The sequence below is a fragment of the Solea solea genome, chromosome 9 (genome assembly GCF_958295425.1).
Source record: "Solea solea chromosome 9, fSolSol10.1, whole genome shotgun sequence".
NCBI classification, from domain to species: Eukaryota; Metazoa; Chordata; class Actinopteri; order Pleuronectiformes; family Soleidae; genus Solea; species Solea solea.
The window spans coordinates 18,872,479-18,898,931 of record NC_081142.1 but is presented as its reverse complement, the minus strand read 5'-3'; the positions used below and the strand labels follow the sequence as shown (position 1 = coordinate 18,898,931).

At 39.8% G+C, this 26,453-nt stretch overlaps 1 protein-coding gene and 1 non-coding gene across 2 annotated transcripts in view; one reads left to right on the top strand and one right to left on the bottom strand.

The window, feature by feature from the left end:
- LOC131466217 (contactin-associated protein-like 4) overlaps positions 1-26,453 on the bottom strand; it is a 91,384-nt gene that overhangs the window by 45,611 nt on the left and 19,320 nt on the right. The window contains exons 3-5 of the mRNA XM_058639420.1: positions 14,409-14,602; positions 9,066-9,213; positions 7,689-7,880 (exon numbers count right to left, since the gene is read on the bottom strand). Of these exons, the coding sequence (XP_058495403.1) occupies positions 7,689-7,880; positions 9,066-9,213; positions 14,409-14,602 (534 nt within the window). The remainder of the gene's footprint in view (positions 1-7,688; positions 7,881-9,065; positions 9,214-14,408; positions 14,603-26,453) is intronic.
- Positions 19,062-19,134, top strand: trnak-uuu (transfer RNA lysine (anticodon UUU)). Its single transcript has one exon. It is a non-coding gene; the product is annotated as a tRNA-Lys (tRNA).

Sequence of the window (26,453 nt, the reverse complement as noted above, 5' to 3'; positions counted from 1 at the left end):
TTGGGGAATTGAGATTATGACCATAAAACAAACTGTAAAAAACTAAAGTACAAAGATATTCATGGAAAGAAGACACTGCTGTCTGGGGTCTCCAAAAAAAACTATATATATATGTATACACATATATATGTGTATATATGAACCACGTAAATCAACAGAGTGCAGTGGATAAGACAAAGAATGAATATGAATTTGAAAACATAAACTCGCAGAGATATACAGCAGAGAGGGAAACTTGATGACAAGATGACGACAGCAACGCCTGCAGCCTCGCGGAGATTTAACTTCCCCTTGAATCTGTGTGCTAAGATGCCCATGACAGTTATGTTAATGACGATGACATTAAGTAGATTTCAAATGAACCAACTCCACCCAATTAACTAGATAGCGAATGTAATGCGTGTTTTTTTTAAGTCAAATTAGTTTTTTCAACTTCAGTTTCCGTTTTTTTCATTAGTTTTCGTTAACTAGAATGACTTTGGAGGCAGAGAAGAAGACGGTGGTTCTGGGATGTTGGGACACACTGATGAGCCTTCTCAACCTGCTGTCATGTATGTTGAATTATTATTTTTGTTATTTAGAAAGGAGGATTAAGGGGCCATTATTCCTTTTTCTAAGTCGTGGAACTATCATCATTTGTACAGCTATAGCGACCGGGTGATTGAGTAAACACAGACACCTAATAAAGTGTCAGGAGTTGTTGTAACAAGAGGTTATTTGAGTTACTCTTATCTTAAACCCGTCCGGTCATCCTCCTCTGATCTCTGGCGTCAGCTCATTAAATGTTGACCCAGATGATGGCACTGCTCTCTTTACAGGATAAAACTGTCTAATATTTGTAAAGGAATTTCAGCAAATAACAAAAATGCAAACATTAAAGTATATAAATAAAAAAACTAAAGTCAGTGGCTTCAGGATTGTTCTCCCCTGTTGCTATGAAAATGTTTTTTGTCACCAAATATATATTTTGTTTTATGACACAGTTACATTTGACAGGTCCACCAAAGGATGGACTTAATGCTTGTATTGAGGCTGAAGGTTAGGATTAGTAGATACATTTTTCATCTTTTTAAGACTTCTGTAATAAAAGCAAACTCCAGGGGCATCTTTGTGGCCGTAAGACTTTTAATGCAGTGACCATGTTCTAACAGCGTCACTGGTTTTTGAGGCCTTGGATCTTTAAGTCGTCTCTCCTCCCTCGTATAATGTCATGTCACGTCACTAACAAGCGCTATTTAAAACATTTCACTTCCCTTTTTTTTCCTTCTGCCAACTCCCTCATCTTCTCTCTTTAGAGGATGACAAAACTCATTTCCATTCATCTTTCAACTACAAAACTATGGATTTCCATTCGTTTTTTGTGGCACAGAAGGGCTCAGCAGTACGCATCCTATTATACAGCAGGGGAGTGCGGCACAAGAAAGACTTCTTTTGCTATCTTTGCTCCAGGCTCCTCTAAAAAAAAAGACAAAAAAACAGAGAGGCTGCTGCCTGAAACTCTTATGAGGCAGTTTACAACAGAAACTCCTACGGCTCATTGTAAATCACTGTGGACTAAGTGGAATGGGAGTAAGGAAATGCAACAGTAATCACCACAAGTCATAGTCTTTCATTTTCTCTGCCAACTGGCAGCCTTTGTCCGGCGAGAGTCATCTCTTTTCAAGAGTTGCCTGGAGGAGGATCCGCTTGTAGCTTTGGTTGCTCTGTGGTATTAGAGAAAACCTTTGTGATCATGGTGAAACGTTCTTCTACGCGTTTCTCTGATGCCATCCCAATTTGGATTAGATTGGATTAGATTAGACTTTACTGATCCCACACTGAGGAAATTCACAAGTAATAGAACGGGATATAAAGGGGCAGCTCATGGCCTAGTGGAAAGGGTTGCCAGGTTTTGCACCACACTCCCACTGTGTTTACTCCCGTGTATTACAGCTTCCTGTTGACAGTTCAGGATTGGACTTAATTATGAAGCAGTGGGCTTCATTACAGAAAACTGACATGTTGATAAATGTAAAGCAGAGAGGAAACGAGACGGTTCTGGATGGTGGACATAAATCTTAATGAGCCAGCCAATTTGTTTCCACAGCTTGGATGGCTGCAGGCAGACAGAGAGCGTCCACATGTGTCTCGCTGTGTTTGTTTGTCTGTCTTTCAGCTCACTCACAGTGCATTGGTCTGTTTTCCCCATTTGCAAACATACATCATGCTAATGGGATTTTCTCACGGACTAAAGGACACATGTGTGTTGTCTGAAATCTTAATATGTGTGTGTTTATGAGTTCTATATGTACGCTTGGTGTTAACCTTCATTAGCCTTCTGGTTCTCTGTGTCCAAGCCAGCTTATTTTAACCATGAGGAAAACATGCGTCACTGCCACAGAGAAGCTGGGGACCAAGAGGATCAGGCTGCCAAATGGGAAGAACAACCATAACAAGTCTCGGAGAATGTTTTTTGCACTCTGCTACGGAGGTAATACATCTAAATATGCAGCTTTAACCTCTCCTCTCCAGCCAGCAGCTGACTGTGGAGGAGCACACTGTGGCTCAGGGTGGATGCTGCAAGCTATTGATCTAAATTACCCCTGTCTACAGACTGTAAACTCCAGGGAGAGCAAGGATGACTGTGTAGAAACCAGGGAGAGGGCGTGGAGAGAAAGATAAAAAGCATGCAATTGAAAAAGGCAAATAAGTGTCACTAAAAAAAAAAAAATAGCTGCAGGACCAGAATTGGTGTGAAATATAGGAAAGAAAAAAAGGCAGGTAGGAGAAACTGTGGGGCAGCTAGAAAAACAGAGAGTCAGAAAAAGAAACATGCAGCTACAGCACTGTGATTGACAGAGAGAGAGATGTTTTTCAGTATTGGCACCAGTGCTGCTTTATCTCAGTATAATCTCTGCTCTTTTAGGGCTGTTTATTTTTGTCCCCGGCTATACCCACAGTCCTTTCACTTCTTTACTATCAGCCTGGTTCTAACAGGACGATGTGACAGGTGTCACTCGGGGAGCTGATGTCACAGTGACGGCTGTTGCAGATGACACCTTTTCGGTGGCTGACAGAGAGTAGACAATGCCACCAGGGAATTAATACTCTTCCAAACTCTTCCCAAGTTATGGGAATTAGACAATATTCTGGTTTTTTTTTTTATTTATTATTGTAGGACTGTGGGGAGGGAGTGACACTGGGAGGACAGGACAAGTGTGAAGGATCGGGGTTGGGTTAAATATAGAAGGTTTAGATACTTAGTTCAACCAAAATGTTGTTTTTCTCTAGTTGGAACGTTTAAGAATGTGACATAACACCATAATGCAACTGCTGGCTTTGCAGTAACATCATTCAACCTTTCTAAAGCAGCAGGCGACTACTCCTGTTCATTTAAATTGAGGGACAAAAATGTTGCATTAAGTGTCGAGCACATTATGTACAAGTGAGCCGTGTGCTTTAATGAGACATGCAGGTCTCCATCTGAATATAAATCGGAAAATAAGATTCAGCGGGTGTGTGGAGTGGAATGGATAGATGGCCACAATATTACAACTGTTCAAGTGTCAAAAAATAATGCTCTCATTCCTCAAACAACCTCAAGAAAATGCCAAAATGTCGGCATGTGGCAGGTTTTCCGTCCCATGCCACTGCACACAATTATACCACAGGTCAGGCCTGTAATGATGGTCACACTCTCTCACCTTTCCACATTTCACACATAATGAAATGTGCCAAAACTTTAGTGGGGTATTCCCACTGAAGTCCAGCACTATTTATTGTGTGCAGTTGTGCATCTGTGTGGTCACAAAAAATGGACTGTAACATGTGCTGTGAGAGAGACGCCTTCACATCACGATGCCATGAAAACTGGTGCAATGAATACAATCATCAACCTGCACCTTAAATTTATGTTGTTATAGTAAGAGAAAAAAGTCAAACGTCCCCTCCAGTGGTTTCCTACTTAACATGCTGAAAATGCAACTGACATTTAAGCAGTGAAGTAAATGTTTTAGGTTTAACACACTGGGTTTCAAGTTCACTCACTCACTCACTCACCTTCTACCACTTTATCCTGCACATGAGGGTCACGGGAGTTTCAAGTTCATAAATGTTAATTTATCTTACATTAAAAAACAGACTAGAAGTCAGGGATTTTTTTTACATTTTCACATGAAGCCTTTTTAAACTTGACATGCATCATCTATGTTTATCTAGTTCCACTAATCGCAAAAAAGCAGATAATAAGAATCCACAGTGGTATCAGAGATATACATGAATGAAACATCCACCCACCCATCTTCTACCGCTTTATCCTCCACCTGAGGATCACGGTGGGGGCTGTGTCAATCCCAGCTGACATAGGGCGATAGGTGGGGTCACAATCTGGACAGGTCGCCAGTCCATCACAGAGCCACATACATGGACAAACAACCATCCACTCTCACGGTCAATTTAGAGTGTCCAATTTACCTAATCCCCATATTGGATGTTTTTGGACTGTGGGAGGAAGCTGGAGAACCCGGACAAAACCCACACACACACACACACGGGGAGAACATGCAAACTCCATGCAGAAAGGTCCTTGTTCCGACCGGGTCACGAACCCGGGTCTTCTTTACTGCAAAGGCAAGAGTGCTAACTACTACACCAACCGTGGGGCCCTAATGAAACATGTCTTTGAAAATAAAATTAAAATATGAAGTAGGGATGGGAATCGGTGCAATACTGGTCAAAATCACTGGATCGGATATCAGATAAAAATGTAAAATCTGATACAATGCAAAAATCCTATATATCACATACTTCACTATGCCCAGACTGTCATGTTTGGGCTGTTTATTACCTTCTTTTGGGAGAAAAATATTTGTTACACAGTTGGAGAATTATGTCTTTGACATGACTCAGCACAAATGTGACTCAGCCTAAAGTGACTAATATCGGTATCAGACACAAAAAAGTGGTATCGTCCTTCATCCTTAATATGAAATAAGTAATTTTAGGTAGAATCGACCACAAATAGTCTGGAAAAGTAGATAATAGATGATAAAATGTTCTCATTTAAAAGCCTTATTTATGCCTTATTCTATGAAAAAACTACATAAATCCCCTCAATGAGCAGGAAAGCTTTGGTTTTTGAGGAAAGCAGCAAAGAACTCAAGCAGCTAGATGGCAAAGTCACACACACAAACACACACACACACACATTCTGTGCAGGCCCGGCTGAATTCACTGCAAACACATGTCATTTACATCCATCATAGATTAAAAGAGAATACAACATGAGAAAGAATATGCAGATTGAGGAGAAAGTGAAAACAGGAGTAAATATCTCTCCTCCCTCACGCTCAAGCTGTCACGGTGAGAGCAGTACCACGTTTACCACGTTTGCCACACGGTCTTGTCACAGTCACACACCCACTGCACAGTCAAACTCACTATTGCATCAGCAGAAACGATGCGCGCTCAGTGGAGATGATGGCAGTGCCTGAGCTTTTCAACATTGTTTATTGTTGTTTTTACAGACTCTGCTGAGATGTCAGACGTATTCTTTCTCCTCTCCTTAATGTAATGATTTATTTTCTGCTCAGCTTCATGCATGTTTAATTTTTTAAAGAGCATTTGAGGCTAGAGGAACATGATGCATTCTTTGGCTGTGCAATTAATCGAAACTCAGACGATTATGGCCCCAAACGATTGCAAAATGAGTACAAAACTAATCGAAACAAAGGACAATACAAAACGAGGAGCTTTTATTCTGAAAATAATGCTTTTAATGTTGTAATGGGGTTTGACTGGTTCATTCAGAATTTCATTTTTTATAATTTCAATTTTCAACAGCGTTTCTAAAAATCAGCAAAAGCATTTCTGCCGAGTCATGTTTGGGCTGTTTATTTCTTCTTTTTGTGAGAACAATGTGTGTTAAACAGTTGTAGAACAATGTGTTTGAAATAACTCAGCACAAAATGTGTTGTTCACAGCTTCATAAATGGTCTAACATGACTGTATCAGACCAATATTGGTATTGGCAGATACTTGAGTTTGCGATATCAGTATCAGACACAAAAGAAGAAGTATCGTCCCATCCCTAATATAAAGTATAATTAAATCATACTGAATGCAGTTTAATTTTAGGTGGAATAAACTACAAATAGTAATATTACAATAATACAATTGTGACCCAAATCATTGTGATTATTATCTTTTCCATAATCGAGCAGCCCTAATGCATTCTGTATTTTAATCACCAAAAATCAGTTTCATGTCATGCTCACGCCTGTTCCCAGGAAAAACTAGCAGTGACCATAAAACAACAGGAGTATCAGTGTCAGTCTCTCTTTGTGTGGTTGATTGTATGTGAATCATTGTTGAAGAAAACACTGTAGTTACGCTCACCAGCATGAGCAGAAAGAACCATAACTCACGAGTTTTTCAAAATTGGATCAATAGCGTCTTCAAAAATCACTTCTGACAACTGCATAAGCAAAGCAGCAGGTGGGCGGCAACTGACTTGAAGCTGCCTCTACGACAACAATGTGCGGTATATTAAATTGTCCACATAGAGACAGGATGGTGGAAACTCTGGAGCTTGGACGAGTGCTTAATTACACTGCATGGTTAGGTGTTCAGCTGACATTTACTCACAGCCAGGAATGATAAATGCAGAGATAAAGATAGGGAGCCTGCCAACAAACTTCCAAAACATGATTCAATTAAAATATCCACAGTTCCTGTGGACCTACAGACGTTTTCAGCCTGGTCTTCACTACTTATATTATACATATATTATACATAAAAACCTACATTTATTCAAAAATGTAATATATGTAGTCCTTGATAATATATTAAGAATAAAAAACGGATAAAATCCATTTATATCTGTACTTCTGAAGCTACCTTGTTGAAAGAAAGATTAAAAATCCATTAATTTACTCATAAACCATGCCACGTATTACAGAAACGAGAATATTGCAAGAAAATCTTGTCCATGATTTTTAGAGATGTGACTGAAAAGAAGGTTGTGGAGGTATATCGTCAGCTGTACAATCATTATCTCTACCATCGTTAAAGCTGAAATATTCAACATTCTATCTCGAACTTGTTATAATTAATTGCACAGTGTATGGCGAGAGGAAACATTACAGAGTCAGCATTTATATTGGTCCCTAATAAGCCTTGATTTCACTGTTATTCTCTGAAAGGTGCAGTTTTCATAGAAAAATGCAAACTTGATTTCCAAAACAAAGGAACCGTGTAACTCCATATGCAAAGAGAATTACTCATATCTTTACTGGTGTTTTCCTACTGCTACGTTGTCTTTTGCTTGCAGTATTTTAGTATGCATAAAATAGATGAAAAGACACAGATATTAACAGTTACTCTGAATATAAAGCAGTCCAGTTCAATCTCAGTTTTCAAACACATGCCTGAATATCGGCCTCTGACAATGTCAACGACAAACAGGAAACACAGCTAATTTATTGTGTCATGTACTGGTGTTGTGACAAATTGCTTTCGTCTACGTGGACGCTAACAGATATCATCGTGATCGCTGTGACAACAGCAATAACAACGTTCACAATGAAACGTTATAGGAAAAATGCCCTGATGAGGCATGAGAGGAAATAAGCACCACTGCTGTTATTATTATGTGAATCTACGTTATTATATTTCCGGCTACATCCTGATATTGAGTGAGGATATTGTACCTTGTTGGTGATAGAGCAGCAGTCGTCCTTTCTCCAACACCAGAGTGAGGCTGTGATCTCCCGGTCCCTCTGCGTGAAGGAGCGTCCCGGAATTCTTCATGGTCTTGAAGTTCAGAGAAATCATCTCCATCGCCGTCCAGCTCAGTCTGAAGAGCAGGAAACTGCTGCCATCGAAGTTCGCCACGTCAGAAGCTACAGAAGCAAGACGAAGAGCAGGTTGATTGACATTAGGAAACGATACCCTCAGAAACCAGAAGTAAAAATGAACATACACAATTGCAATTCTGATAAATTGTCTGATTATTATTATTATGCAATATCTTTTTAAAGCCAAAGTGTGTCAAAATATAATTTTTTTATTAATTATTGTCTTGATCTATACAAATCTTATTCTACGGACTGAAGAGAACATCTCTGTTTCTCATACATCTGCACGAATATCACAGTTTTAATTAGATATTTATTCAAAATCATTTAGCCCTAAGATGTCGCACTATCACAGGCAGAAATACCATTTCATGTAAATATAAAAGGTTAATTTACTGAAAATGAAGGTGGCTAACTTGCATTCTGTTGCTGGTTCAATGAGGTTGAGGCAAAGAGAGAAAAGAAATACACAGTTTTCTCCATGAACTCTGGGTGTTGTTAGCATTGAGTTAAATCTTCATCTCCTGGACTACGATGTGTGTTTAACAACTCTGATTGAGGTATAGCTTGTGGATGTGACAGATTCACAGGGTCACAGTTGGATTAATGGGTCTTCACAGGTTTGAGCACCTTTGGAGGTGTCACTGTAAAATAATGATGTTGGTGTTTCGACTGTTTATAGTAACACTTAATGTTGTGAATAAAACGCCTGGTTTTCTTTTTTTTCATGTCCTTATGCTTCTGTTGTGCAAAAAAATGTGGTCACCGATGCACACTAATACATTTACAAGTGATTTTGTTGTTGGTTTTCTTTGAGGGAATGTGAGCCTCTAATGTGCTGGAAAACCTTTGGCTCCTCAGTGTTCAAACATGGTTGAGTTTTAACTCATGCTTAAAAAAAAAAAAGCCCCATGAGAGTAATTAAATGTACTGTCTTGAAGGCCAAATTTATATTAATGTGCAAGATAAAACAAGCACATGTTTTAACAACATCAGAGGTTTGTCTTGTGTATCAAGTATTCACACAGATTATGATCAAATTTAAATTGTTAGATTAATTTCGATGTAATAAAACATTCGACAGCCAGCTGCATTTAATGCAGTAAAGACGACACTTGTGTTGAAAATGACATTTGGGAATATGATCATTATGTGCAGTAATCTGTTCCTAATGTTCTAAAACAATAAATGACCCAGTACACAAGTGCACCACAGAGCAATTGGACTTACTATATCGACATCCATATATTTCCAGTCTCAGTCCAATTCGCCCAGTCGGGTTCCAGTCGAGTGGAATGAGGCGGAGGTAACGAGCGACGACAGGCTGTTCTAGTTTGTACTGGACCACCGTGTCTGCATTGCTGTTACCTGGAAAAGCCTGAAACAACAGAACTGGGTGTTAGTTTCGCCAAGTTTCCTGCAGCACTGTGCACTTCTGAGGAAGTGGCATTTGTAGTAATTGGTTCCATGACTGGTAGTTTTTTTTGTAGCCAACCCATGTAATGAGTGAAGTTTTGCAGCCTTTATAGAGACTAAACAACAATTAATTTTTTTTCATTACTTTGTTTAAAAGTATATAAAGAGGCTTTAAGAATGTGCAATATAGAGTGCAGTTTTCAGCACAACCTAGACAATCTGATAAAAATAATAATAATAATTTTCACCAACAATATAAACACACCTGAGTAAAAATTACTCAAAATGTTTAAAATCTGATTGAAGTTGTGTAAATTTGGAAATATGTCACAGTTCAAAGTTCACTTGGCCTGTTTTTATGAACAAAGAGAAAGGAAAAACATTCTAATTTTGTGACTTCTGCACAATTATTGCTACTTTATATCACTACCAAAAATGCAATATAAAATGAATCGTAACTTTGACTCAACAGCACACAAGAAGACTTTTTTAAAGCCTGAATATGTGACCTATAAACACACACCCCCAGGATGTCCATATAAGGAGTTGTGTGTTATTCCCACGGCAGATTACCATGCACAGATCCGTGCAGCGTGAGCACTAAGGGTTAAAAGTAGTATATGAAGTAATCCATGCAGAAATGTACTACATGATTTTAGAAATAAATAAATCTTGAAATTGCATTTTCAAACACTGATCCCAAAGCTGCTAATAATTTCTCACTCTCACTGAAGACCCCCCACACACCCGCTCTCTTTCTCTCTTTTGTGATCAATTACACTGCAACCCATTCTGTCTTCTCTTACCAAACCTCTCCTAAAAGACTAATGGCTTCTATTTCCCCCATTCAGCTGCCTGTGGGAATACAGCGGGATTTTTTTGTAGCTACATAGCTAAATACTGTATATCTGTAAGAAAACAAACAAAAAATAAACTGTATTTGTGGTGTTATGTGCCTCCCACATGCTCTATACTGTGAGAGTGTGCCATTGTCTCTGTCTTTGAGCTTTGGTAATAATTCAGCGACAATATTTTCTTCAGTATCATTATGGTTTATGCACTGTGCAAACACGCTTGGAGAATGGATATCAGATGTTATGCCCTCAGGTCTATGAAATGTTTGTGTGTTTTAAAGTGTTTGTTGTTTGCTGTCCATAGATTTAAGTTAACTGGTTTCTACAACTTTCACTCACTTTATCTTGATAATCTGACAATTTATCACAGCAACTCTCTCTCTATTTCTCTATGAGTGTGTGTGTGAGTAAAGGTAAAAGGTCAATCGGGCAAAAGGTAAAGGCTCATTTTAAGGTATTATAAGGGTAAGGTTAGGTTGAGGTTAGTAGTTATGATTTTCATTTTCTCTGTCCTCCAATGTCATGCAGACACCCGTGTGTGTGTGTGTACTGATGTGACCATGTAAGTGAAATTGGCTTTTCTGGTGCTGCATACAGTAATTGTGATCTTGGTGACGGCTTCAGTGCTTTGCGGGGATCAGCCAGCCCGCGCAGCAGAGCGTTACGCTCAACCACCGGCTCTGCTTCCTGCTGAGCCGGCTGACGAGAGCGGTGTCTCCTTTACTTGTGTAAGCATCTCTTAAAATATGATAATACACTTCATTACTGAAGTGTATTATGCTTGATGTTTGCGTAATTAGCTTCACCTGACATTCAGGCCAATAAAGTTGACTAAATTGAACGGAATTAAATTAAGAAGAGACGAGACAAAACGACAAAGACTCTGAGTGTGAGTTGTTGTTGTGTGCTGACAGTAAATCCTTTTACAAACTAGTTTCCAAAGTCATGGGTCCTGAGCACAGTCGTCCCTGAGACCGGAGCGCAAAGTGTAGTGTTAATGTGAACAGTAACACTGTGACATTTACACAACGGAGGACGACTCTTTTTGATGAAAATGAGGCTGTAGCTTGTTGTCAATGACTATGAAAGTATTCCTGCAGACTTCATTGCCTCCGATCAGATAAGAGTATAAGAGAATTAGCATAGCTTTGAAAAAAAAAGAAACGGAAAATCCCTCATTTTGTAAAATAAATCTATTTTCTTTGTTTACTCGGTTTGTGCTGGGCCGACTTGTTGCTGCTTTAGCACACATAGGGTCACATATGTCTCGTGTGTGTTTTATATTGATCGCGGAAGTTTGAATCTGTGAATATATTTCTATCTTTACTTTGGTAATAATGATTTCATGCAATGCCAGGCCTTTGAGAATATCTTTGTAACTCATTCCCAACCTAAAATAAAACTCAATCACACTAGCTCTGTCCTTCGTGCAGCTTCAGCATTCATGGGAATGATATTAATATTATTAATTAGTATTTCTTGTGCATGTTATACCTATTGGATAATAAGTTGTGTAGTATTTATATGTAGACATTATTGCAGCTGTGTTTCACTGTGTCATGATTAGTTGTTGAGAACTTATTCTTGACAAATACATAAACATTAAAAACGCTGAATTCATCATTATAGTGATGAGTCACTGCTTCCCAACCTGACACAATGATTAAGAACAAAACTAAGATTTGCAGTCTCGCCATTTTTTTGCCATTTATCAGGATCATTATTTAGTGTGATTGCACACACATTTGCGTCCACATCATTTGTTCTCTTATACTGCATGTATTATCTGGAAGTTGAATACAAATATTGTGGCTCGTTGAGCTATTTTACAGTAGCCTGCAATTGCTATTGTTTGATGAGCACATCAAGTCACTGGTCATTTTTCATTTGCTCACTTTCCAACAGTAGAAAGCAACAAAAAAGGTGAAAGACAAAGCATGTAAGCTAAGGAGTCATTGACTGGCTAATGCAGCTATTTTTTGCTGACAAATCTCCTCCTCCCTCTCCAGAGAAACTAAGCTGGCCTGACTAATATATGGAGCTTTAAAAACACTCTGGTAAAACTGATCTGGTATCATTACTTTTCACACTGAGTGTAAAATTAACTACGTGTTGGGGCTGGCAACCCTGCTCTCTGTTTTTAGTGATGACTTCCAGGCTCTCGAACGTCGGCACCTTTTACTAAGACAAAATTATATCCTGTCAAATGTGACTACAAAAAAAGTGCACTCTCACATAGAGAGGAGAGGGGATTCTTGACTGCTTCTGAAACAGGTATGATTTTGTTCAGTCTATACGGAGGCTGCTGCATCTCTTCACTAAGAAAGAAAGTAAGATGCTGTTGAATAAAACAGTGGGGAACACGTGTAGTCATGAAGCAGCTACAGTGCTGAGGGAAAGACTTTCTTCCCGGTCCTCATTTGAAGAGCTTCACACATCAGCTGCACTACAGCGTACTTTAAATCCCAGCATGCGTGTCTCGGCTTCTACTTCACATTTACATTTTAGACACTGAGCTGACACTTATCACGACTGGCTCACAGCGACTGGCTGGCGAGAGTTCACTCGGTGACTCGCTCGGAGACTGTTGATGGACACCTTTGCCAGTGCAGCAATCAAAGCGGTGACTCTTTTTTTCTTTTTTGAACAGGAGGCAGCCTTTCTAGCATCAGCAACAGCCCACTGTCAGCCGAGGTTAAACCGTTTGACAGCTGCTCTGTGCAGTCGACACAGCCCTGCCCAGGTTCCTCTCATTGTTCCATCCATTTTTAATAAGGAGTGAAAGGCTCCTGGTGAGCAGACTTGCTGCTGCAGTACTTGTCCTCGCAGATCAAGTAAATTATGACAGTGCGGCTAAATGTATTTAAACTTCAATGAACCAGGAGCTGTAAAGTATTCATGTCAATTAAAATATATAATAATGTTTGAAAGTGATAAAGCTAATGGTGGTGTCACTAATGCTGGGCTCACATTAACACAGTGGAGGTTTTAACTGAAACATCACGTTGGATGTGTCACGCGTTCCCAGCGTCCATTTCTTTGCATTCCTTGCACTGCATGCAGCCTTAAGATAAGAGATGTTCAACTTCCCAAGTGGCAGCGCACGCATCTAACCACACACTGCAAATACTGCAGTCCAGGTTCTCGCCAGTTAAAATAACATTTATACGTTTAAGCTCAAACATCACACGGTTCGATCAAAGTTCTACGAGATGTCTCTTGTTCCCGTTTCCAGCAAATGATGGACACTACATCACCATCACTTTGGCAACATTAGCAACTCTTGCTACGGTGCCGGCCATGAGAGACACTGCTCTGCTGGTTTTTTGAAAGATGCCTCCAGCAACAAACAAGCACACACTGACATCAGTGGTGATTGCTCTGAGACAGCAAGGGAAGCTCAGCTTCCTCTAAAATGTCAAAGTCAGACATGTTCCGTGTTGTTTTTACATTTCAATAAACATGCACTAGAGACGACGGATCGTCTTATGTGATTTTCCTATTCCCGTAGCAGCCTCCACATTCAAAGCACTTAAAGCTCAGCTTCAACTACAGTGAGCTCAACTGTGATTGGACAAATGCAAAAACGTCACTTCCAAGGAAGCGCAGCTTCTCTGGGAGTCAATGGAGTGGGCGGGCGAGGACACTTGGCTTCTGCATGATGATTGGAGGAGCTAGTTTTTGATTGACAGTGTTGCAGAAACATACACGACAGTGTAGCCTTCTCTGTCTCAGTCCCATGTGGATTTTGCGAGGGAAGTCTCTACAAATAGCTGTTCGTTGTGTCATTTGCTCAGTGCTATAGACCATTTTCACTTCACAAAAAAAACACTATTATAGGATTTCGGTTTTACATAATGATCGCTTTTGTTGTTCTAGTTGTTCGTTTGCAGAATTTATGTATAAATAACTGGGCCTCAAATGAACTTCCCCCTGTTTCAAAGTCATTACAACAAGCCAGAGAGGCATTTTAATGAGACAGAGAATTTGATGAGCAAGTCACTGAAAAATGGCAGTGAAAGTGTAGCCAACATTGCAATTGGCACTATAGAAAACGATTTCCAGTGTTTTGAGGGTGGAACACAAGAGTGCTGTGGGAGGGGTTAGTATGTATGGTTTGCATTTTGTCATAGGCTAGGCGCATAGGTTATTGCCAGCTCTTCAATACTTGTACTTGTACCCTAGCTTTACATCAGATATAAATGAAAAGTTGACATTATTTCCTATTCAGCTCATTACGGCACAAAACCGACGAACAGCATATCATATCACTAGTGTTCAGTTAGTGATTTTTGCTGGTTACCCCTAAGCTGTCCTCCTGACGGTGTTGCCTCCAGTTGTGACCCGTGTCGCTGAACATCAACTGATAGACCGTCAGCCAATCAGAGCTGCCGTATCGTCCTTGTGTGGCGACAGCTGTGACCTGGGTCCGCCTCTCCAGGTCCACCTCCAACCACTGGTATCTGTCCGAGACCAGAGGAGACCAACCTCCAGCTCCTGCGGAGAGGACAGAGACAAAAGCTGTGTTTTAATAATGATAATCACTCTTCCTGCAATCGTGTTTGTATGTAGAGTGAGCGAGGACTGAGAGAAAATCTGTCAAATTTGATTCATTTTAATCTTAATGACATGAAACTGTGAGTTTCCACCTGGCCTATGGTAAGACTTTACACAAAAACCAAATCCTTGTTCAGATATTTGAGTAATATCCACAGATTGATGAGTGCTGAGGGCTTAGCGAGTGTATTAGCTCCGAGTCTACAGTTATTAGCACATTAGTCAGCACATTGAGGAGAACCGCTGCAAGTTGTACTGTTACAAAACACAGTGCAAAGATAGTTTATCATCATCCGGGCTTTGATTTAAGAGATATTGGGGATTTATGTGCTAGCAGTTTTAAAACCTTACACAACAGTTCCTCAAGTACCGTGATGATAAATAATAAATCCTCATTATTGAAGACATTAAGTGTAATATATTTAAGTCAAAAACACATTGGGGAAATAGATTAAAATGTGGTGCACTAAGGTTTTTTTTTTTCTGTATGATGTACCCAGACATATTTTATGGAACGTCTAAGCGGAGGAGTAAAATGATGTAACAGGCTGTTGGTGTAACACAATATAAGTAGCCATATCAGAGTGTTTGCCCTTTCAGCAGTCATTTGCAGAAATTGCATGTTCTCTGGGGTAACATGTTCCTTTTTGTGCGGGTGTCAGCTGTTGCAGCAGCTGGAGGTGACATCCAATGGTGTTAGAAATTAACTGGCTGTGTTCATATTGTAGTCTAAAATTAGTTCGACCCAGCAGCACTGTAGGGTGTCAGTGACTGCATTTGGAAAAAATTAAAATAAAAAATCTGATGATGAACATATGATGAGGTGAAAATAATTTCCCTTCTTCAAACCAGTGTGTAGTTTTTGTAATGATGTCAAAATTTGCAGACATCCTGTGGCTGTGAGTTTATTAGGGTAAGGGTTTTTAAAAAGAAAAAGTAAAACCAAGTGATCATGAATGGAATTTGCATACAGTATTTCACAGAATTTCTAAATAAAACTGTGTTGATATGGAAGAGTATATAGTCACAATTAAAATGTTTTTAAAATGAATCAATTCAATAACAAAAACATTTTAATTTATACTATGACTGATGTGATGGGAACTAAGTGGTCACCATCTAAATACCCCGAATTAGTCCCACTAGCTGCCCTCTGTTCTTACCTAGAAACGGGAGTAGGGGAGGCAGAGTGTACAGCTTGGTACGGTGGGGGACTGGGTAGTCCAGTCCGGTCTGGTTCTTTCCAGTCCAGTCCAGTTCAGATCCTCTCCCTGACTATGCCTTCTCCACCTCAACTTTCTCCTAAATACATCTCTACACAAGGTACTGTATGTGCTGTGCAAAACAGTTGGAATTGAGACACCTAGTCCTACTAGCAGAATTGATATTAAGTGGTGGGCCGCATGAAATTGGTAAGATTGGTTAGACGCAGCCCACGGGCCACAAGTTTGAAACCTCTGATTTAATGCTTACTGAGTCAAAAAAGTATTTTTGATAAAAAAAAAAAACAAGGCTTTCTTTAAAAAAAAAAAATATAGGACTTTTACAGAATTGTTTACTCTTTTCCAGAGATCATAACCCGAGCAGAAATCTTAATATTTGTACTAAGTCTTGAGTGAATGACCTTTTTATTTGAACAAAATAGAGGCTTCAAAATTGCAAGTCCAGTACTAAACGGTAAACAACCAAACATCTGACACTTGCTAATGGTGATGTCATGCTGACATGACCAATACAAATCAATAACTCAACACACACACACACAGACAAATCTGACACATCCCCTCGCCTGACGACATTATTCTGAGTCCACCTTCTAGGGAAACAACAAAATATTGACTTCACACACACGCACACACACACACACACACGCACACACACACACACACACTCTGAATCCAGCTGTATGCTTTGCCTGAGAAGAGTTACCCTGTGGGGGACAATAAAGCGTGTTTAATTGATAACTGGACATGTTGTTTTATTGGGAAGATGTAGAGAAGAAGAGCACTGTTCAAGAGTCTGATTAAATTATGTTATTTCACAAAGAAACTGACACATTTTCTCATTATTTATCAAGCAAAAAAATTACTGTCGACCTAACCAATTGTGGTAGAATTCCAAATTCAATATAATTTACTTATTTGTTCCTGCGCCAATTAAAGTCAGATTTATGAGTGGGAGGTTGCAATGGTAAATCTTGTGCTAAATGGCGCTTGGTCCATTTAATTTCCTTTATTTCCTCCAGCTCATCCAGTTTTACCTACACCTGCTGTTTCAGCACTGAGCTTCCTGCTCGTTAGGGCAGCAGCTTAAGGCCAGAGGTAACGTCTACCTTCTCGGTATTAGACATGGACTCTGACAGCACAACAGGAAAAGTGCAGACACGCTGACCTTGACTCATTACACCTGGAAGCTAGAGAAGACAGAAAAACTGACAACTCCTGGACGGCAGAGGAGGGAGGAGTCAGACAGCAGGAGAGAGAAGAAGATATCATGACTCGTCAAGAACGAGGAGACAGCAGCAGTAGGAGCCCAAAATGAAAGAGATGAGAATAAAATCATAACAATTACAGTACGAATGAAACAATTGCCCAGTCATTCCACCACATTCTCCGTTACTCGTTTGGTCACTAAAATATCAAGTAAATCTGCTTGTTTTCTCTCTGAAGCTCTTCATGGAGGATACGGTCAGGTCAGGTCACGAGCACTGACTCAGGCAGAATCGCTAGAACAATAATTGATCGTTGAGTTTCATGTGCAGGACATTAAAATTCTAATACTTTTGGATGGCAACTCTCTGTCCTCTCATGAGATGACCATGGACATATACACTCAGTTCATACAGGACAAAGGACCTGAGGCAGTTTCTGCCAATGTTGACTTGTTTTACTGCACTTTTTAAAGTTTAAAATTCTTCCCAGTCTTTACTTTTGAGTGTAAGTAGATGTTGCCAGTGCTCCAGAAGGCTGCAACTGTAGCTCTCTCTCTCTCTCTGAGGTCACTTGATTTACACAACGCTGAAAGATTATTCTAGAATTAATGCTCAGTAAAACAAAAATCCCCAAAAATCTGTTACGCTGATGAGTTTGTTCACTTTGACACAATATGATATTCGTGTTGAGGCTAATACTAATAACCAGTGTAGTGTATTCCAATAATTACTATACTACATGCCTCATTTCAAACATTATGAGACTGCACAGATTAAATTAAAGTGTGATTACTGTTGCTTAACAAAATTCCATTCTAAAATGGAAACAGTTCATCTACTGCGTAAGTGCGGAGATTCTTGAGTGTTCCACTCAAGAATCAATAAAACGTGATTCCGTTAAAAGATGAATTGATCTAATTGAGCTAATCTGCAGTGTTAACCATCTTATTTATGACGGCTTTCCAGCGAATCCATGAAACTCCATGAAACTACGTACAAATCAGTAAATGTGTCATTGCTGCTTTAATCCATGGATTTACTTGGTGCTACAGTGTGAAAGCATCAAAGGGAATGTTGTTTGGAAGCTTCCTCCTGGCTCGGTGCTGGGATTCAGGCCAAAGACGTGGTGTCAGGGCTAGATTATGACTTCTTAGTGGCAGGGAGACGGAACAAAAATGTGTTCCTGCAGCAGCAGCCAGTTTGGGAAGAAACCCACCCCCCCCTGTCCTTTACAAGTGTCCTTGACTTACTCTGAACAAGAATAGCATCTTATGCTTAATAGCATTTTAAATTAAAACGGGAACATGGTGGAACCAAAATGGCACTCCCACAGCAGATTTTGATGAGAATATTTTAAAGCTCAACATAGTGCGCCACGCTCTATATTCCGTCTTAACAAAATAGCACGAGGCCTGACCTTTTGAGATCTACAACCTTAAAATCCATGCATGTTTACAGCTTACAATCATTCCACCATTAAATGATGGCATTTGTGTCCTGACGTGCTCTTTTATAGTCTGCTGCCAGTTTAAGAGCAGGTCAAGTTACTGTAGAAGAATTATAGCGGCAAAGAATGAGCCAAAAATCCACCTGCAGAATTTTGTACAAAAACACCAGGTGTATATAAATATATATTTTACATCTGTTTTAATAAACTGTTCTTTGGGATTAACACAACTGCAGAGGCAAAGGCTCCACCTCCTGAGAAGGAACCATCTGGAGGAGAAGCTGCTGGTGGTCTTTTACCGCAGCACCATCGTGAGCGTCCTCACATACTGTACTGCATCACGGCCTGGAAGACATCGCCAGTGCATGCAGTGAGGTGGTGGCTGATAGTTGGTGTCTTAGTCCACCTCCTCTGTTGAGTGATGGTTTCTCTGGTCTAAAACTCCTAGATGGATGTCTAAATACATCCCATTCAAGGTTTCTCTCACCAATTTTCCTCAGGCAAACTTTACACCCTCCGAAGCCTGGGTAGCTTAGCCGATAGAGCATCAGACTTTTGATCTGAGGGTCCAGGGTTCAACTCCCTGTCCAGATGGAGTTGTGATCTTTAAGATATTGTAATTCATAGAGAGAAGTTGTCTCTGACAACAGTACAGGTCGAAAGACCATCATGGAGTCCACTGCGTTTCCAGATAGAGAAAACAAGTCAAACAAGCAGCTGGCGGCCACTGCTGGGCTTAACAAACACACAGAGCCACTAAAAACAATACTTCACTCAGTCTCCAAGTTAAAATGAAGATTGTGTACGGGTGTTTTTTAACTCTCTCCTCTCTGGTGACAAAGACACTGATTCGCTTCCTGCAACAGCGCGAGTGCAATTACTGTAATAACCACATATTGGCTTTTGACGTGCAACTTCTAAGCTTTAAGAAACAGTTGGAATGTTTCCAATAGCACAAACCGCCGCGTAAGTACAGTAATGCAAAATGCGCTTGTGCAAACGTGCCATCTGCGAAACACTCGCTGTTAAAAGGGTTAAACATTGTCTGCACCTCTGTCATCGGCATTGTATCAAGTATCATTCCCTTCAACTTCCATCAGAAATAAAATAAACAATCAGAAATTCCTATTTAGCAGCCTCTACATTAAATATGGCACAGCTGACGTTCGGGTTTTTTATGTATTTTGTGTTGTGCTCGTTGGCAGGATTAACAATTTGTCAGTGCTCATCTCTCCATGAGCAAATGTTCCTACAACAAATTTATGAATGAATGGATACAACGGATTGTTGTTTTTACAAAGCTGAAACAAAGCCATGCACTTATAATCACAGAGGATTGGCAGTTAAATGTGATTTAAGCGGCTAAAACTTTTATTTTCCGGACTTATATTACAGTTTGTGATACTACAGTGACTTCCAAGTTTATATAGCTGATTGCATTTGGTTAGACTGCTATAAATTCCAGCAACATTGCTATAAAATCTTTATTAGCCGAGGCATTTCTTACATTTTAATGGCGCAACTGTGTTTATTTAATCACTCGTTTGAAACTGAAGACGCGGAGGTTGAACTGCAAATACCTGCAAGCCAAAGACGTTGCCTTCTTCTTTAACAAATGGAATGGAAATTAAATTAGATTTTTTTGTTTTTCATGATAAAGACATTTAGCCTATGATTTTGTATCCCTTTGCTCATGTCTGCAGTCTTAACCGTGTTAGTGCTGAGTGGGAAATAAATACTGACACAACAACCCTTGTTATGCCAAGAGCAAATGCAAATTTTGTTTAGCAGTGATTCATTACTAAAAAGGTGAAGACGCAAAGGGAACAGGAAGACAACAACGGAAAAGGACAAATCACCCAAACTCGGCGTGTCTCAAAGAGTAATCGGAAGACGTCGGAAAGACCAGATACTTTTACCTCATCAAGTAAGACTGTAGATTTTAAAGTAAGTTGAAAAATTGCCTTGAAGTGAATTTGAGCAATTAATTAAGAGTTATTTCAAGTGCAGCTTAAGGGACTTCCATGAAAAATTAGGAGATAATAATCAGCTGCGTGTGTAAACAAGAATTACTCAGCATAAGAGCAAATAAACAAGAGCAAATATTGAATTGCCATCGGGGCCAACTGTGCAAAAAGACCTCAGTTTGACTGTAAGTCTCACTTTATTTACGACAGCGTGACTTCTTCAATCGCACATTATGTCAACATTTCTTAATGATGTTCCTATTTAGAAGAAAAGAGACAACAAACAAGACATCCTTTGTGATCATATAACATCACAGTACTTCTGACAGCAATTACTCTCATCACTACTATACAGAGAAGTTTAAGCAGAAGAAACCTGTGCTGTTTTTATTATGTGTTTTCTTTCTCCCTTTTTTTTTTACTTGCATCTTAAATAATTTAAAAACACCATCAGGGATGTTTACATCATTTTCCCCTCTGCGTGTTTTAAGCTTTTTCCTCTTATTGCAAATCACATTTAGCCTCCTTTTTATGTTTTAAGCCCACCTTGTGAAAACATTGTCATGTATTTCATTTATATGACTGCGCATCCTTAAGTAGCTATCTGGACCGCAGATAGTTTAGTCACAGCATAAAAATCGTTTTAAGGGGGCTGCCATGGATTAACGGCTTGTGCTATTTTCAGTAGATGGAGAGAGAGGGGATGTAAAAGCAATATAGAGAGGAACCTATGGAGTGAAGCCTTTAACCGCATTTAGTAAAAGGAATTAAACAATATTTACCCTTATAATTAGATTTACGCTGGCGACGACTACCTTAGATTAAGAGGATTTGAGTGGAGGAGCTGTAGAATTTAAAAAGATAAGGTGTTTATGAGCAGCAGAAGAGGCACATAAACATCACACAGTGATCAATACCTGACTCTGCCTCTACACTTCCACCTATATCCTCTGCTAGTGTTTAAATCCCCGTCCGATATCTAAAGGACTACTTCCAGAAGATGATTACTTGGGACTGATGAAGTGTTCCAAGTCTATTTCAGCGTAATTACAGTGCTTCTTAATTTGCAATTATCAGTATGGCCCGCTGAAAAACAGGGATCATTTAGACGTTAAATACTTCCATTAACATTTAGCTATAAATGTTAAACGCTCTAATTAACATTTGATTATATGGATGGAATTAATTTATCTCAATGTTTTCTTGGCAGCCCCGAAAGGGCCGACTTTAAATTACTATTACAATAGACCACACTCTGCTACAAGTGCAAGAGAGTGGCTGCAGATTATGACCAAGAGGTAATAAATGATGAAAGGAGCGGGTAAATGTCACACCTGAGGGAGAGAAGTGGATAATGTGGGGGGGAAAAAAGGCAGTTTTTGATAATTGACTGTGGTGCTATGAGAACATACTGTAAGCGGAGAAAAACAGAAAAACTGCAGTCATGCTCCTGAGTGCCTCCATCGGGACAGTCAAAGGTGAGTCAAAGGTGAGCCTGTCGACTCAGTAATGGATCACTAGATGGAGATTCACTCTCCCAAACTTAAACAAACGTCTGCTATGATTGGCGGCAACTCAAGGCGGTCAAGACTGTCAGGATGTGTCCATGACAAAGACAGCACTGTGTCTATTTCCAGTGCTACAGTCCCGTCTCACTTATTCCAATCAGCTCAAAGGTAAAATTTAAGACTCTAAGAAAAGTGGAAAGCAAAAGGTGCTGCACTTGCACGGAATAAAACATCTCAATCAAAGGTTTTTGATTAAAAACTGTTCTGAAATTGTGAGCTGATTAAGAAAATAATGTAAGAAAGTAAGGTGTCTATTTCCATCTGGCACTGGATATTTTTTTTAAATCACTTATCCCTCAGTGTGGCCATAACATTTACATATTTATCCATTATAGATAGATTAAATTTTAGTTTTTTTCCCATGTCCATTATTTCTGGAGCTTTGAGGACTAATAAAAGTGCTTTAAAAAAATAAAAAGAGAAAAGATAATGCGTGTGTGTGTGTGTGTGTAAGATGCAGGTGCAATCACCACATTATTTGAATTGTTAAATATGTACATGATGTGACATCGCAGCATATCATGCCATAAAGACTTGTAAGGGCGTTACTGACATTTGTTGGTTAAATTAAATGAACAGAACACCAGACAATGAGACATGACAGAGGCCGTCAAGTCACCACTTTAAAATTCTTATCATCAACACTAGAGACAATGTTTCCACACCATGAATTTGAGTGAGGTCATTTACATTGACATTGGCTTTTGTGGCTCAGAATACTGACTTAATTCTTATGGGAAGATCTTTTTTTTATTATGTTTACAAACTGCTATTCAATAGAATGTAACTTTTCATTGTTGTGTGCAGTTGTTCAGTTTGGGTTGGTTTAAACCTTATACTTTATTAATCCCCTTAGGGAAATTATTTCTCTGAATTTGACCCATCCTAGAATTAGGAGCAGTGGGGGTTGGATACCTTGCTCAGGGGTGCAGCCCTTTTGACCTGATGGGGACTTGAACCGGCGACCCTCCAGTTACAAGCCAAATGGTGCAGTTTAGAATGGTAAAGCCCTGGGTCAGGCTTGCGTTTCGACTGAGGACAGTACCTTTACTTGGCAAGTGGAGTGCGGCTGATTATATCAACAAGACGTCAAGCTGTGTATGAGAATAGACTGCAGGTTTTTGCCTCGACTTCATTGGGATATTTACACCAAACGCAAGACAGAGACTTTTTATCTGTCGCCCAATCAGCCGACTATCGTGGGTGGAGCCACCCTGACCGTACCTTACATTATTTTACTCTCATACCCCAAGGGAGGGGTGCCAAAGTATTATTATTTTGATACTATTCCTAATGGAAACGCAACAAAAAAGATGTACTGAACCGTTCCATTCCATGTGACTTCCATCTACTGAGTCTTTGCCTCCCTCACCTCTAAAACATGGTCTTCCATTAAAGGCTCCTGCGTAACTCAGTGTCAAGGCCCTTATTTCTGGCCTCTCCCTTATCATTTCTGTTCTGCAACAGGATGAACTCATGGAGGACACTCGGTTCCTTCAGGTAAACAAAAAAATAATTTAAATGTATTTGGAACATAAAATACGATCCTTTACCTTATGCGCTTTGATTTATTTGGACTTTCATTTTCCTGATTTGGTTAGAGTTTTATTTTAGTGTTGTTTTTCTCCTTGTGCCCTTTGCTTTGCTTTGTTCTGGGATTCTTTTTTCCGTGAGCATTGTCTTTGTTGTGATCCTGGCTTGTAAACGGAGAGTTGCAGGATGGAGTCACCACCAGGTCAAAGGGCTTGGGTACCCCTGAGCAAGGAACCCAAAGCCCAGTGCTGCCCACTGTTCCCAATTCTAGGAAGGCTTCTAGTAGAGGATGGGTTAAATGAAGAAAAGAGATTTCCCTAAGGGGATTAATCAATTACAAATCTAAATGATTTATTAAAGAGACACCAAAGTAAAATAGTAACCAGAGTGAGGGCAATGACTCACTGACTTCCCAGTTCACGCACGGGTGACACGTATGATGCAGGGTGGGAAGAAAAAAAAGGAAAGCAGAACAACCACCTGCAATGTGAATGGTATTAATCATCACCTTTTTAGTGACTTCACCAGAGGAGGTAATAGTGCCAGGGCATTTTCCAGTTTAATTAATTGCCCATGAGTAAAGGGGCCATTGCTTCCTGCTGCTGCTGTCGGCCCAATTTTTGTGTACAGCCATGCAGTACGAAACATACAGAGAGAGACGCAAAGGTGGAAGTGCGGGGCGTGCGAACCATATGTGTTGGCCTGCCAATGTGAGACCATGAGGCCAAAGCAGGCAGGTGGACTTTTGTATCGTCCCAGCTGTTCACTTGGCCTAAAAAGATTAAGGTCTTTAATAACGACTTGGGGTTGGAAATTAGATGTCCACAAGCAAACTGTTTATCAGTTATGTGAGCCTGTGGGTTTCCATTAGCCTGTTATGTGTATGTTTGATTTGAAAATATCCACAAAATATGGATACAAGATGGAAAATGACAAATAACATGAAACATCTGCATTTGCCTGACCTGGAAGAAAACTCTTCACATCGGATAAACCATAACCAGTCTTACAACTTCAATAAAGTGGGTTAAAATCTCAAATAAAGATGAACAGAATGAAATAATGTACTATATTGTATTAAAACCCCATAGTCTTTAATGTATCAATAAGGCTAAATTTGAACGTTACCTCAGTAAACCAGATTTTAGAAGTAATGAGGTGTTGTTGTTGTTTGTATCCATTCTTATCTCTCTGTAGTGACTTGCCAAACCTGCACAAATGTACATTTTCTTTTCCAGTTTTACTGCACATAAACATTTGAATGGAAATGTAGCTGCTGGTGGTGGTGGTGAGTCGCTGCTGACGAAAAAAACTGAAGGCTCCACAGGCTCAAATATAATGCAAAAGAAACAGATTTCTGGTAAAGTATCAGGTTTTGCAGACAATTAAGACATTAAGCGTGAACCTGCACTGACTGAATGTATGTATACGCACATGCATTACGCTCAAATGGTGCTGTCGTCTGCAGGAAACAGCCCAGCTGGGTGATTGGCTTTATGTCTCAGCTGTGCCTACAAATAATATCGCCCTCATTTTAATTTACGACAATGTGTTCATATGTGATTAGGGAGGGAAGAAAAGACACAAATCGGAACAGCCTTCACAATCAAACACATTTAGAAAACAAAATTTGGCCTTACTTTTCAATTTGCTGGTCAGCTGGTCAAATTATTTTCACAGTTGGGGAGTGAAAGGGAAAGAAATTCCAGACGCCCTGATTATTTTCTGTTTTGGCTTCTGAGATCTATAAAACAGACAAATCTGCAAACAAGCCATGATAGTCGTTCATAACACTCCAGCTCCCTCCTCGGTTGTTTCTGTGGTTCGTGAATCACAGCTCGGATTTATACCCCAGGTAAGAGGAAGTGGCCCTGTGGACTTCCCGATGCACCAGTGTGATATAAATCCAACCATTTTTATACAGATTGTTGGCAGTAAACCACCGTCCTATCTATCAATCCACCTGTCTCAACAGTGTCTGTCTCCCTCCTTCTAGTATCTCCAGTGACCACAACGGTTTCTTTCAGACTTTGTGAAGCTCACTGAAATTTGCCTTTGATGTTTTGTGCTCAGCTTCCTGTTGCGAGGCAAAGCCTTTTTTTTTTTTTTTTTTTTTTCCTGCTCAAAGACGTAAATGCACCACTGCAGCCCGCGGAGCAGGAGACAAAAAAAAATGAGGTACTCTCTCCAGTCGGGAGACATCTGTTTTTCTGTCATTCAATTTTCCAGGCATTCCGCTGGCCTGCGGGGGCTTATTGACAGATGATGTCAACAAATGATTGCACAAAAGCCAACAGCCAAAACTTTTTTAATGGATAAGTTGCACAACGGCTTTCGAGGACGGAGAAGGTCACCGCTGTCAAGTGCAAAGGGTAGAGAAGAGCGCTGAGCAACTTTGACAAACAATCGTACGCGCAATATTTTAGATCCTTTTGCACAAATACGTCCAGGAAATAATATGATGGGGTTTCTAAAACACCAACACCACTTAACCCTTTAACACCTCAGCCTCAAAATGTCCGTCATTGCTTATTTTAACCATAAAAGGGCCAGAAAAATATCAGTGCTTTTGTTAATTTTTCCAGAATAACTTTCAATATCTGGCAGTTATTACTTCACTCCAAGGAGTGGGCGTGAAGTATTGTTTTTAGTGGCTCTGTGTGTCTGTCTGTGTGTCTGTCTGTCTGTCTGTTTGTGTTTCCGCACTTGCCACTATGACCAACAGAGGCCGGCAGAGGCTTGTTGCGTGAATGGGGTGAAGTCTGCCATCTCTGATTGCCTTGTTTCCACTTTACTCCATGTTAAAATAGTGCATTCACAATTTAAAATGAAGAAAAACAAAAGG